This window comes from Acipenser ruthenus, chromosome 48 (assembly GCF_902713425.1).
Source record: "Acipenser ruthenus chromosome 48, fAciRut3.2 maternal haplotype, whole genome shotgun sequence".
Classification (NCBI taxonomy): domain Eukaryota; kingdom Metazoa; phylum Chordata; class Actinopteri; order Acipenseriformes; family Acipenseridae; genus Acipenser; species Acipenser ruthenus.
This window is the reverse complement of record NC_081236.1, coordinates 2,907,287-2,922,483: the sequence shown is the minus strand read 5'-3', so window position 1 is coordinate 2,922,483 and position 15,197 is coordinate 2,907,287. Positions and strand designations below refer to the sequence as shown.

The window sequence follows — 15,197 nt, the reverse complement described above, 5'->3', positions numbered from 1 at the left end:
ACAGAAATGTGCTGTTGCGCTGGTTTATTATAAATAAAACGATTGAAACACAAAACACTGAACAAAACAAAAGGCACGGTGGCCAAAACAAAACAGCATGCGTAGCAACTGATGTTATTATTTGTTTTTAATTCTCCTTCTCTCTCCCGTTCCTTTTCCCTGAACACAGCAACCCCGAGTGAAAGATGTGTGCCTGTTTTATGCAGCTGTGCCTTGCTCGATTGCTTGTTAAAATCATTTAATTTGAGCAGGCACAGTCTGCATGTGAACTACACACATACATATAAACATAAAATACGCACAGGGGCGGGGCACCCCCCCATTGTTGTGTTTCATTGTTTAAGTGATGACTGGTTAATTGGAAAGAAAGTGTGCAGTGGGATAGCTGCGCTTGGGTGCTGTTTTGTTTTGTGTGTTTAAGAGTTTGTAGTGTTAGGTTTAAAACCTTTATTTTGTTCCCGTGTTTTGTTTGTTTGTGTTATTAAAAGTGTGCCAAGGTCCTGAACTGCAATACTGTCTGTGGGTGTTTGCTATTTGTGCCACTGGCCAGACTTGACCGGCAGTCACGTTACCACACTACCAAGAGGCAATGGGCAGCTCCAATGGTATGATCCATTGGTACGATGGTACCACAGTGGGAACGTGTTCATATTTTGACATGTCGATGGTATAGCCAGTGCACTCTGTAATTCAGTGTAGCGCTATATTGTTACCAGACCGTGCAGCTGTGCAGTTTCTTAGGGTAAAGTACTGAGATTGTAATGGGATCCTAATACGATTGTTCAAACATGTCTGTAAAAGGTGTTTTTTTTAAATTATTGAACAGATTTCCTACAGATTACAGTAAAAGGCCTCGGAACGTCTGATTCATGTTTCGAAATCTACCCTGATTCAGTGTTTCTCAACTCTGTAGGTTTAATTAACAGCTAATAAAAGAACTGGGTGGTTGCTGTTTCCCCTACCCCCCAGTCAAGTCTGATTTAACTGTTGTGTTTCAGAATGGGATCAGAACATTTTTCTGTGTAGTTAGAAAAAGTTTTAGAACCTTTGTCACAGGCACGACTAATTTAAGACCTGTGTGGGCGGTTGTGTTTTTGTTATTTTCAGTTGGAGCCTTTTCACTGCAGCGTTTCTTAGAATAACTTGTCAGACCGGGATCAGCACATTTTGCTAAGGTGTTGTTTTCACGGTTATGCAGAGCAGCAAGTGCGGAGGATGTGGTGGAGCTGATCTCAGCGAGCTGCTTGCCTCTCTGCGTGAGGGGTAGAAATGAGGTGCTCTGAAAGCAGGTCATGAAACCACAGCACATGTTCTGTGGGGTTACAGCTTGAGAGAAGGACGGGGTGGTGAAGATGCTGTCAAAGTTAAGAGTGCAAACAAGGTGTCTTATTTCCAGCACCCTAAAGTGATCTGCAGATACCGCAGCTGTTTTGTTGGTTTAGATTATGCCAGGGACTTTGATAACAGGTGTTAAGAGTATCACAAACAGACATGTTCTTATCTTTCATTATGCAGTTTGTTTGCCCTACATCATTTTCTATGTGCTGCTGGAACACAGGAAGTAACATGGGTTTCACCAGAGAAAATTAAAGTCTTGAAAACAAAAAGATAAACCGCAAAATAATAATGAACTTCTGCCATCCTAATGAGAGGTACATTGTTAAATCAATGACATTTTGACTACAAGTCTTCAGTGTCATCGTTTGAATTTTAATGTTTCTTTTAGTATTTTTAAATGTACCACCACTGAGTGTTTTATTCTGTAGTTACCGGTATAAAATATTTCTAAAAGCCTTGGCTATAAAACTCTCAAGGTAGATTCATCCAATCGGATCACAGATAGCCATTTGTTTTTTATAACACACCTTTAATGTGTATTTAAAGTCAGGCAGTTATACAGTCAGGGATTATTACATGTGCAGAATCATCACCAAAATGCAATTTGCAGCAATGTTAGAGAAAATGCATTTTTAATGTTACGAAACAATTAAACTATGCACAGTCTTCAAAGGATTCAAACTCATGCCTACATTGTTTACTACAGTATTGTACCAATTATTTTACCCCCAGTTTAGAATGTCTAATGATGTTCTTTCAGCCCAGAAATCCCCACAACAGCTCAGGAGGAGTGAAGGTGTGTAGGGATCCTCTGATCCCACAACCATGCAAACATGAATCCTGAACTAGCTTACCTAAAATAACATTAGAAATGTGTGATTACTGCTAAACAGATCTGTGAAAACAATTGAGTGGATCTTACTTTTTGCTTTAGTGTGGCAAAGAGAAAATCTAAAAAAATACCAAATGTGTTCAGTAAAACAGGGAACCCCTAGTTGTTCTTGTTTATTCATCCATCCCAATACCTATTGGAGGATACTTTGCAGTATATTACATCATTGTACTCGCCTTTACAGAGATGATGTTGACTGTAGCAGCACCTACTGGTGGTACTAGACACTGACAGCTGAAGTGGAACACACAGTATCAGTGACAGAGTGCATTTGCTATCTTAAGGTGTGTTTTCACAGTCTAAGAAGTTGATTCAAGTTGATCCAATCTATTGGAAGCACTGTTTTTATGTCAAATAAATTGGATCAAACTTGATATAGTAAAATAACACCAGAACATCAAAGAATCTATGAAATGATATTGCACAAGTCTACCGGAAGCCGTAGTAGTAGTGTAGTATTTCATGTTAAATTTTTGTCAGTTTTTCATTAAGTATCTGGAAAACTGCAAAGCAGTATGTAATTCAATATGCTAACGTCACATTATTCGGCAGGTTTCATTCGACTTTATGAAGCAAAATTAGTTCTATAGCGTGATGCAAAATGTTTGACCAGAGCTGTAGATTCCAGAAAGAAATATTTTGGAATATTTTGAAAAAAACAAATTGTTGCAATATGGGACACAGTAAAGGTAAAAAACATGTTTTTCTTATAAACACTGCAGGGGGTTCTGGATCACTTTCAGCTAAGGGGGTGCTGGAGAGTGACATAGATAAAACAGTGTGCAGGTGTGGTTTTTGTACAGAGAGTGTCAGTGTTTGAGTCGCTGTGGGGGCTGCCTGCACAGTAATACACAGCCGAGTCATTCACTGCAACACCTGTGGACTCCAGAAAGAAATGGGAGCTGTTGGGTCTAGAAGCGGTGAAATAGCCCAGTCTGGTGGGGTCCACATGGTCAGCACGGACAGAGAGGAACATGAGCTGAGGACCCATTTGTGGGTACTGTCTATACCAGAATAAATTGGGGGTGCTTTTGTCTGTAATAAAACAAGTGATTTTAATGGGAGTGCCAGTCGTTGCAGAAGAAAAAGTAGGAGACTGGTGGACAGACATTGTTTCCACACCTGAAAGATAAAAAACAACTTGCATTAAATAATGGTCTTGCAGACTGTATAGTACCTGGATACAAATGCTCGATACGAGAAACCTTTTCCCAGTGATGTACCCCAATCCAACTGCTGCTTGAGCCATAGCAAAGGCTCGCTTCAAGGGCATTACAGACCCAGATTAGCACTACCTAATGTTAAAGGTTGTCCAAGAATAGTGTTAATCAGAGTCTGTGAAACAGCCCCATAGTAAAAAAAATTATTATTCTCCAGTTATCCAATTACAGTGACACCTGTTTCAGTGTTGCTATCCCTGATAATAGGGGACTAGATTTGTACTTGCCTGTCATTTATCACTGCCACAGAATCTTACAGCAGCTCCATTATTATTTGAACACTTATTAAACACTAGATTAGCAAAGCTATTTGGCACAGATGGTCGTTAGCACAATATTTCTTATCTTTTATTGGGTGTGTTTTTACACAAATGATGCTGATAACAATTTCTAAATCTTTTGGATGTGTTTACTGTACTGTTGAACTGGACAATAAATCAATTCAAACATAACATGTTTAAGTGTTAAAGCCTTTCCTCTAATATGTATATTTGAATGTATGAATACATTTCAATAAATGAATAGAATACAGTGTTATCCAATTGCACAGATTACAGAGGAACAACAAATGCAGCTAAAACTAAATAGCAATAATAATAATTAAACTTAATATTCACATTTATTATAATGAGAGAAAGCATCATTTTCAATACCTTTGATCGGTTGTAATAAGAATACTCACTTTTAACCAGAAGCAATAACACACAATTTAAAAGCATGGTGCTTGCCGTCACACAGAGGCTCCAGGAGTTGGTGTTTGTTATTCAGGTTACTGAGTGCTACTGACAGCTCTGACATTATGATCTGTGGTTTTTGTTCCGGTGTTGTGGACGGATATAAAGACAACAAAAAATATAGCAACATTCTACTGGCGAGAGCTTTGTATTATTATTATTATTATTATTATTATTATTATTATTATTATTATTATTATTATTATTATTATTATTATAAGAACATCATGTAGTGAGAAATGTTGGTAAGTAGGGTAGTCTGTTGTAGATTCACTACCAGTATTTTGAGAGTGTACTGTACTAGACATTGTGACTGAATAATATTTATCTCCGTTAGTAGACTACCATAAGGATCAAAATTGCTCAAGCTACCTTTCTGTAGGAAACTTTACATATTATATATGTACATGTATTATATGTGTGTATATATATATATATATATATATATATATATGCAGTCAAAAGATGTTTAATAATGCATGTATAGTACAGAGCACTCTCTTATGGAATGCGATATCAGGAATTGTGCAAGATCAAATTGGAACTCAGACAGAAACATTTAAATATACCCTCCCATATTTTAATATTAATTGTGAAGGATAATTTCTCTCCCTAAAAGAAAACTACATGTAAACCCAAATTGACCAAATTACCAAAAAGGTGAGACTTATTTTTTATTTTGGCATGTAAACCATTTCTCAAGAAAGGGTACCAGGATCAAGACTATATCGCATGAAGAATAATGTGGCATTTCCCTGCTGAAAAAGAATTGGAAAACACACTTACTGGTTACTAGATTAACAAATGCTATTTCAATTTGACAGTAACAGGTAAAGCTCTTGTAAAATGGTTGTCTCTTGAACCCACTTACTCACTGTGTGACCCAAGCTCTATTACCTGGTGAATTTGCAGCTGGGATTCACTGGACACACCTCTTACAGGTGGGATCCCTCCAGGCATGATGTTTGCATAGCAGCGACATCACAGTTCTGTTGTGCTTTAGTTTTTAAAAAGGCTGGTCTGTCAGTAAGACATTGGATTACAGTGCCATCTAGTGGTACAAGAGGAAAGAGCATGCTAAAGAAGGGGCCACACCTCACAAATCACTCAACAATTTTTTCAGTGTAATTCACCTTTCAGGCTTTTTTAATAACACTTTGATTTAGTGTTTGTAAATCAAGCTATTATTTAGAAATTAGAAATTAATAAACACTGATTATGTAGTAAATATATTGTCTTGGACAGTCAGGTTCTATGGTAGATGCACATTTAGAATATAGTATCTCTTACTCTTGCAGTGGTAAATTGTCAACAGCTAAATATTATCCTATAAAATAAACCCTATACAACACACCTTATAAAATAAACCCTATACAACACACCTTATAAAATAAACCCTATACAACACACCTTATAAAATAAAACCTATACAACACACCTTATAAAATAAACCCTATACAACACATCTTATAAAATAAAACCTATACAACACACCTTATAAAATAAACCCTATACAACACACCTTATAAAATAAACCCTATACAACACACCTTATAAAATAAACCCTATACAACACACCTTATTTTATAAACCCTATACAACACACCTTATTAAATAAACCCTATACAGCACATCTTATAAAATAAACCCTAGACAGAACATCTTATATAATAAACCCTAGACAACACACCTTATAAAATAAACCCTATAAAACACATCTTATAAAATAAACCCTATACAGAACATCTTATATATAAACCCTATACAACACATCTTATAAAATAAACCCTATACAGCACATCTTATTAAATAAACCCTATACAGCACATCTTACACAATGAAGAGTTTGTACTTGATGCTGGCAGGAATGGACAACTCGGGTCCTTGAGGGACATTCTGCTCCAGTGCCACTGCTGTGCCAGGTATAATGAGAAAACCGCAGTAATATCAACTATAAGCCTAACTTATTGAAATGACCACGTAATTAAGGACATCATTGTTTAAAAGGGTTAATGAGATCAATAACTGTTTGGGGACCTGGAGGTTTAATTAACGGTTCAATTAAACATTTTAACAGCAGCTTGGAAGCCGTACCGCTGACGAGGCTTTAAACAGAAATAAGAACATAAGAAAGTTTACAAACGAGAGGAGGCCATTCAGCTTCAACAACATTACTGGGGAGTTGGTTCCAGACCTTCACAATTCTCTGTGTAAAAAAGTGCCTCCTATTTTCTGTTCTGAATGCCCCTTTATCTAATCTCCATTTGTGACCCCTGGTCCTTGTGTCTTGTGAAATGAACATGTTGTCTAACAAGCAAATGCTACTGATTCATCAGGTACACGTGACTTTCCTGAGAATCCTCTACTGGTGCATTCTGGGAGATGTAGTTGTTTGGTGAGTTTAATCAAAGGTCAAATCTACTACAATAACACGAATGCGCATGAGGAATAATTTCTGTGGAAACGAGGGAAAGTGAAAATCAGGAACTGAAATAAAATGTATTTTATATCAAAGTGGATATAAGAAATGTAGGACAAATAATCACGGATACATATCTGGATTTTTTTAGCTGGTTTGGTCAGTACTCGTCCTGGTATTGCAGTACAAATGTCAGTGGCCTAGGTGAAAGGAACATTTGCCTCCAAACGACTTTTAAATCACTCAGTGTGGAAGGTAATTGCCATTGATTGGACTCAGCTGTGCAAATGAGGGAAATTCAACTTTTTTCCAATACTAAAAAATATATATATATATTTTAAATATATTTTTGTAAACATATTATTCATATAAAACTCATAGTCTTTGGGAATGATAAAATATATGGAAAAATATATGTATTATGTATGTAACGTTATATAAAATATATTTAATATGGCCCGTTTTCATCATGTGGAAAATATATTTACAATGTATTTGCTTAAACATATTTTAAATATATTTAAAATATAATTTCAGGTTACAATATATCAATTATATTGTCCATGTATTTTTTTTTAGAAATGTAGTATTCAATATATTTACTAAACATGTATTATATAATGTATTCACAATAGATTACATAATGTAATTTTGGTATATGAATATACTGTATAACAAGTGCCCAGTAAATATTTAATACCTTTTAAAGAGTAGGCTACATAAATAATATATTCTAAGAAAAACAAATATAGGCACATTAAATAGACAGCAACAGTTGGCCTTATACAGTGTCACCAATAACGTTCCATCAGATTTATATGCACGGTACTATTCAAGAATTGTAGTGAGAGGGGAAATTATTCACTGTAAGCAAGAAGAGAGCACAAGCACAGTAGTTACACAGTTAGGTTAGTTCATGGAGATTTCTTTAGCATCGATAAATTTGTTGCAACTGATTTTGGAGAAGGGCCCAAGTGTTTTTCTTTGGGTCACTTTCTAAAGCCAATTCAATACATTTTCTGTAGAAGTCAAATTGCTCAGCTCTCACTGGAACACATTATTCCAGTTAATAAAGATGATCGTCTGGTAGCAATTGATGCTCAAGTAATTCTACAGAAATGTGTTTTTGTAAAAGTGCCTGGACACACACAATATTTTGCATGTGTTCCACCAAACAGATATGAAGCAAATAAATAAGAAAGGAATGGAATTCCACAATTTCACTTAAAAATAACTACTATCTTTAAACATAACGGAATATATCAACATTTTATAAAAATTCAGTGTATATAAAACACTCAAGTACAAAAATGAAAAGCTTTCAACATATGCTAAAAGGCTGTTTGCATTACAACAGGTGTTTGGGCTGCTTCTCTGTAGACCTGCTAACATTGTTCTTCTGAAACTATGAGACTTTACAAAAAACTGCTGCTTCCAATTAAAAATGCATTAATAGCTATGGAATTGTTGCTGAAAATAGAGCTATGAAAGTAAAAAAAATAATTTCATTCTTTTTTCATATTGGTGGGCATACAGTTTAAATATAAGGTGATTTAAAATATGAACAGCCTATTGTGTCCTTGATTGTTATTGACCTCTCTTTTTTTCCTTCTTCTAAATACTAGGCTTAGCCAAGTTATTTTTTATGAGGTATCTGTAACACTTCGGTATCTGCAGAAAGATTGATTAATGACCATATTTGTTCCGTCAAGAATAAACTTATTTACCTAATTAAAATCACAGAGTCTGTGTTTTTATCTGCTGTACATGGATAAACTTATGAAGCCTTCTTGTTTTAAATTTAGTGCTGCCTGACCGTCGCAGTCTCCCATTATATGCAATATATAAATATATTGTTTGAAAACACTGCATACACTTTTAAATATATTAATGTGAATATATTTATTTACAACATATTTTACAATGTATTTTGAATATAATTTAGAAAAATAAAATGTATAAATGTGAATATGTTGATTTACAAAATACATTTATAGTATATTATAAATATATTTAAGCAACATGTCATGTTTAAGAAAATATATTATAAATACATTTCAGGTTAAAAAATATATAATTCCATATATTAAAAATATATTTATTTTCCGTATGGGTTTGTTGTAAAATTAACACATTTAAATAGGTTTCATGACGACGAAAACAGAAAATCTGCAGTAACAAGTATGTTGGGTCCACTAAAATGCAGGGGGGTGGGGGTTAACCTTTCAAAAAAGTCATAAGCTCAACTTTTTTGGAAACAAATACCTTTCTGAAGAAGTGGTTCAATTACATTTCTTATAGATAGTTTTGTCAATAGGACAGAAACTTTCCGAATTTTTATTTTCAACATTGGTAACAACCTTCTTAAACATATACAAACTATACCATTCACTCCAAGCATTGTGACACCTGTGGTTTAGGATTGTGTTTACTGCACAGGTACAGCTGCTTTGAGGTTTTTGTTGGGCGTCCCTGTCTGCCTCAATCACCGTGACTACTCCATGCACAGTAATACACAGCAGTGTGGTTCAGAGACAGCCTCTCTGTTTGCAGACTGAAGCTCTCACTGTCTGTTCTCTGAGCTGTGAAATCTTTGATTGGAGACTCATCAACCATTCCAGCTGCTCTGGAGAGGAACAGCATCTCTATCCCTCCAATGGAGTCCTGTCTGTACCAGTACATGTTGGGGGTGGAGGTACCCTTTACAGAACAATCCATTTTGACTGTGTCTCCTGGAAACTTGGAGATAAACAGTGGGGTCTGGCGAATTGTCTGAGAGAATATACCTGGAAGAGAAGAGCGATACACTGTGAGAGCAGACCCCATGAGTCCACAATACAAAAAAGGCATTGAGAGTTCAGAGATGAGCAACCAGACTAACCCCAGTTCTAAAGGATATGAGTTGATGGAGCTCCTAAATAGCCTAGGCTGAAATATTAAATTAAGTGCAGACAGTTCACTCCCGTTAATCAGCATTAAACTATAATTTCAGTTCAAATGTAGCATGCGTTTCAATTGTTCAGGCAGAGGGCAGTCTGTATGCCATTAGTAATTTCATCAAGTTGCTAGCTAGTCTAGGGACCCCTCTTTAAGCCCCAGCTCATTTCCACTGAGGTTTTTGTTAAGGGGCCCTATGCAACTCAATCACCGTGTGTACTCCATGCGCAGTAATAGACACCCTTGTCGTTAACAGATAGGCTTTTCATTTCCAGACTGTAACTGCTGCCATTGTGTCTTTTTGCTGTAAAGTCTTTAGAGGGATCTCCATGTGAATCGGGTCCTACAGAAACAACCAGCATCTCTATCCCTCCACTGGAGTCCTGTCTGTACCAGTACATGTACGGGTTACTAGTACCCTGCACAGTGCAAGCCAGCTTGGCTTCGGTTCCAGCAAACTGGACTATAGAAGGAGGAGACTGAAGGATAGTCTGCAGTCTCACACCTGGAATACAAACCAGAAAACTAGCTAAGAAACAGCAGGGAATGAAAACTGAGGGAGAGAGAGGAGTGAGGATGGAAGAAAGATAAAGAGACAATTGTTAAAGATCCTTTAGTAGGAGATGGTGTAAACTTGGATTTATTTGCTTATAAATAGGTTAATATATCCATTTGTAGTTTCAAATATATTAGAAAGTTATTGAATAACAGTTACTCAAAAAAGTGAACAACTATTAATGAAATTGAAAAACAGAATATTAGATATTAATACAATTAATACAAATAAGTGACCATAATATGAATTTACAATAACTAAAACATGACATCGCATAGAAAGAAAGAAAGAAAGAAAGAAAGAAAGAAAGAATGAAAGAAAGAAAGAAAGAAAGAATGAAAGGTTATGTTGATAATACAATGTGCAATGTTTTACATTACAAAATAGGATTCTATCACTTACAGTGTATCAAAGTTGAAAAAGTGAGTATTATGAAAATCATTCTCCAGCAGTGACTGAGGTAATATGTGGGTGAATGTCCTGGTTCAGAGCCAGCCTGCTTTCCAATCCGATCTGGAGACGACTGCCGTCTAGAAAGAGATGAGCTCGTCTCTCACTGCAGCGCTGAGCTCACGATCAGACAGGAAGTGATGACGCTTTGATAAGGGCTGTCAAAAAATGGTTACATCTGAATTGAAATGCATATTAAAATGAACTTACTTACTTTCAAATTCCAAATCAGTTACTTCATTCCTGTTGAAATTCTACACAGTTTTCAAACAGATTGTTTAAATATGAAAAATATATTTTGGTATCTTCAGTATTCCCTACTCTTTTATAATTTATTTTGAATGTTGAGTATTCAATCATTTTACCATTTTACTGTTCTCTCCCCAATTTGAAAAGTCACCTCCCTGCAACCCAAATACTGATTCAGGAGGAATGAAGATCAAGCACAGCACAGAACCAGGACCTGAGCACAGAGCTGAAATGAAGTGGAGATAGACTAAGACTGAGGAAGGAGACACTTATTCACACAGCGTGCTGAGGGGATGGAATGGGATACCTAGTCATGTTGTTGATGCTGAATCACTTGACAGTTTGGGGATCTATCAGCTACTTGGAACTGGACGAGCATAGATGCCCAGAAAGGCCTCCTCTCGTTTGTAAATATTGTTGTGTTCTTCTGCTCTTATGATCACTGGTTGACCTTTGTTCCTGCTGTCAGGTCAGTTGCCTTTTTCTAACCCAACAAACTAGGCAGAAGATGTTGTCTATCTCCCTCTGCGCCCCAAGCCAAGTATAGAAACTCGATGCTTCTGGGATTCAAACCAGCGAGCTCTCAATGGCATGACTCACCCTGCATTCCACACAGTAGTGCCTTTACTTGGGAAGCCACACCCCGTTTATCATTTCCATAGTGTGAATACAGTTTATTGCAGGTTTTCAAAATAATCTGCAAGCAAAATCTTTGACTGCATCTTTGGATCAAACTTTATTCATAGAAATTTCAAAAGAGTAATGAAACGATAATGTAAGATGTGTAAAACATTTACTGGATAATCATACAGATGCCTCTGTATTTTTGTATATTAGTTGAGTGTGTATAAAAACAAGGCATTTAAATATACTATACAGACTACGATCACCCTAAAACCCTAAATAAGGGCGCTTTGTTTTCTTGGTTTAAATTTTAGTTTTGCTTTGCTGAGCTGAAGCAGAGCTCTACAGATGGGATACATAGCAGCTGACAGTAAGAGGGGGGCTGTTTGGTTTAGGTGACAGAGTGACAGGAAGGTTCAAGGGGAGAGGGGCTTGTGTACCTGCAGTTTAAAATTGTGAAACAACAAAGCTTGGTTTCTGATAGAGCAGAGTGCACAGAAAGATATGCTATTGAAGAATGCTGTTAACATTCACCCACAATTCATACTTAGTATATAACTGAACATGCTGCAGGTTTAGCTAACAATAAAACGTGGTTATGGTTTGTATTTATTCTACAGTTAGAAGGCAGTCTCTTTGAGCCCCAGCTGAGCTGCTCTGAGGTTTTTGTTGGGGGTCCCTGTCTTCCTCAATCACCGTGACTTCTCCATGCACAGAAATAGACGGCAGTTTGGTTCAGAGACAGGCTGTTAGTTTGCAGACTGAGGCTCTCGCTGTCTGTTCTCTGAGCTGTGAAATCTTTGATTGGAGACTCATCAACCATTCCAGCTGCTCTGGAGAGGAACAGCATCTCTATCCCTCCACTGGAGTCCTGTCTGTACCAGTACATGAATGGGTCACTAGCACCCTTAACAGTGCAAGTCAGTCTGGCTTCAGTTCCAGCAAACTGGACTATAGAAGGAGGAGACTGAAGGATAGTCTGCAGTCTCACACCTGGAATACAAACAAAGAAACAAACTTACCAAACAAGAGGGAATAAAAACTGAGTGTGACAAAGCAGAGGGGAGAAAGAGCCCAAAACAGAATGGAAAAGAGACAGCAATGATAACATTTTCATATATATGACTTACATGGTATGAAGGTTGAAAAGGCGAGCAATATAAAATGCATCCTGTTGTTCTGTAACGATGAGAAAGCTGAAGCAGACGGAGGTAATGTCTTTGTTCAGATAATTAGAAAAAGAGATGAATGTGATCTAACAGAAAGGAGAAGAGGCTGATTGCACTCTGCCGTGCTGAACTCACTGTGAGATTAACAGGAAGTTCTGACTCTATTATAAGGTACTGTGAAAATGGGTAATGCTGGGATCTAGTTTGAAGTGTTATGGTTTAGAATGTGTACCTTATAGAAGTCCATTCATTCCTTTGCTAAATAGTTACTATGTCTAATATTACATGCATTGTGATATCGTGTGTTCCTTTTTATTTGGCTAGCATACTAATATTCCCTTTGTATCATAGCATCCAGATATGCAGAAGATACCATACTGTATTTATTGACCTATGTCTCCATCTAGTGGTGAGAGGAAGCATTCATTCCCTGCAGAAATGAGAGCTCCTTTTTCATTGTGCTCCCCTGTGCTAAAATAGAGCCTACACTTTCCATGCATACCCCTGCTGCTACACATACTGGCAGGAGGATGGCTGTTGGTGTTTAGTTCACACAGCGACACAGTGGCCAGAAAGCTTCAAGAAGCTTGTGTGCCTACCTGCAGACTCAGTGTAGGTCATGTAAACAAACTGGTAAAGCAACAACATATGTCTTCTGATGATGCAGAGCGCACATGCTGAACTGTGGAAGAATGTAATAAACATTAACCCCAGAGTAACACTGACCATGAGTGTGGGACACTGCAGGTTTAACTAGCAAAAAAAAAGTTGTTGAGGTTTGTGTCTATTGTACAGTTACAAGGCAGTCTCTTTGAGCCCCAGCTGAGCAGCTCTGAGGTTTGTAGAAAGAAATACAAGACTAGCACAATAAAGGCTGAAAAAAAAGGTTGATATGATTATAAAACTGGGAAGTAAAGAAATAACAAATATAGGAAGTAGAAAAAAATAATGAAATAATAAAAAAAATAATTAAGATTTCAAAATTGTAGATAATATCACTTACATTGTATCAACGTTGAATAGGTGAGCAAAATAAAAATCATCCTGTAGAACATGGAAAGCGTGTACAGCTGGGGGTAATGTTTGGGGTGAGGATCATATCCACACACAGCCTGCTTTGTAATTATGTAAAGCGTGTACAGCTGGGGGTAATGTTTGGGGTGAGGATCATATCCACACACAGCCTGCTTTGTAATTATGTAAAGCGTGTGCAGCTGGGGGTAATGTTTGGGGTGAGGATCATATCCACACACAGCCTGCTTTGTAATTAGACCAGGAGACACACAAGATCTTAATGACAGGAGAGCAGTCTGTTGTCAAACAGTTATATGCAGTAAAAAGTGAACTGTATTGGAGAATAATGTTCTGTGCTGTGCAGAGCAAGATTTACAAAGCATGTGTACAGGTGCAAAATGTGTTCCAGTTTCTGTTCATCTTCTGAAAGAGTACAAACAGAAAGTGCTGCGCCCGAATGGGAAATGACAAGACACAGTTACCACCACTGGTTTGCAGAGCACCTGTTTGGCATCTTTAACAGGTTTAAAATGTAGAGCAAACTATACAAATAAAGAATAAAACCGCATCTCTTCATAGACAGATTGCTTTCTTGCTCTGTAGTCTAACAGAGCTGTGTTCTGTAATAAGGTTTTTGAATGGGTGTAGGGTTACTTTCTCACACTGTGGCTGCTCGCACAGAAATAAACAGCAGAGTCTTCTGCCTGAAGGGTCTGGATATTCAGGGGGAAAGACTTTAAGACAGATCTCTTAGCTGTGAATCTGTCCGGGATGGATTGCTGCCTCTCCTCTGATCTAGGACCAGCTGAATAGTAGATGAGATACAGGCCCTTGTCAGGGGCCTGTCTGTACCAGGACATGGTATTATCTGAGCCATCCTGCTCACAGTCTAGAACAGCAGAGTCCCCTTTCTTCATGATAAGGAGAGGACGCTGGGTGATTAGAGTGGCCTTTGTAGTCTCTAAAGAAACAAACATAGATGTGTTAACAGTTGTGCTTCAACAGCTATTCCATTTGCCTTTAAGCAAAGAAGAACAATCAAATCATTTTGATGCGGGCTGCCCAATTTAACACAGAATATCCTAATCAGTATAATAATTATATTGCCTTTGATACCAGACTTATGGGACACCCTGTATAGCAGTACTAAAATAAATGTATCTCATATTATCAGTACTGCCATAGTGCTGTCACAAAAAAACTAAGCTGTTTAAAAATCAAATTAAAGGGAACAAATACCATGTCAGTTCCTAAAACAGAATTTTTAAATGTCATTAAGATAATTTAAAACAAAATAATATGTCATATTTTAATAAATAATAGTTCCATTGACAGTTTTCTGATTATGTGTCCAATATATTTTATGCTATAAGTTAATAGTACCTGAATGGTTACTTACGGCTGTTGTAAAGCCAGGACAGAAACAGGAGGAGATACACCTGAGACATGCTGCACTGTGCCGTGTTTCAGCAGCTCTACACTGGAACTAACAAACAGACCTGCCATTGGTCATGACTGTGCTGGTATATATGAATGATATCTATCTATATGTCTGAGTGCACAGGCAAGACACGGGGGAGGAGGAGAGACAGGTT

General features: G+C 37.1%; 1 long non-coding RNA gene and 1 gene segment (V, D, J or C); both read right to left on the bottom strand.

Moving 5' to 3' along the window:
* Nucleotides 1-8,643: 8,643 nt before the first annotated feature.
* On the bottom strand, nt 8,644-12,705 carry LOC117404759 (uncharacterized). Of its 2 annotated transcripts, none has more exons than XR_004662106.2 (3): nt 12,550-12,705; nt 10,499-10,704; nt 8,644-9,389 (listed from the first exon to the last, which is right to left on the bottom strand). It is a non-coding gene; the product is annotated as an uncharacterized LOC117404759 (long non-coding RNA). The 2 variants fall into 2 exon arrangements; XR_009319913.1 differs by lacking the exon at nt 8,644-9,389 and adding an exon at nt 9,397-10,045.
* A 1,547-nt stretch (nt 12,706-14,252) lies between these two features.
* LOC131721170 (T cell receptor beta variable 6-6-like) lies at nt 14,253-15,050 on the bottom strand. The segment is given in 2 exon segments: nt 14,253-14,563; nt 15,002-15,050. Coding segments are annotated over 2 exon segments (360 nt in total).
* Between the last annotated feature and the right edge of the window lie 147 nt (nt 15,051-15,197).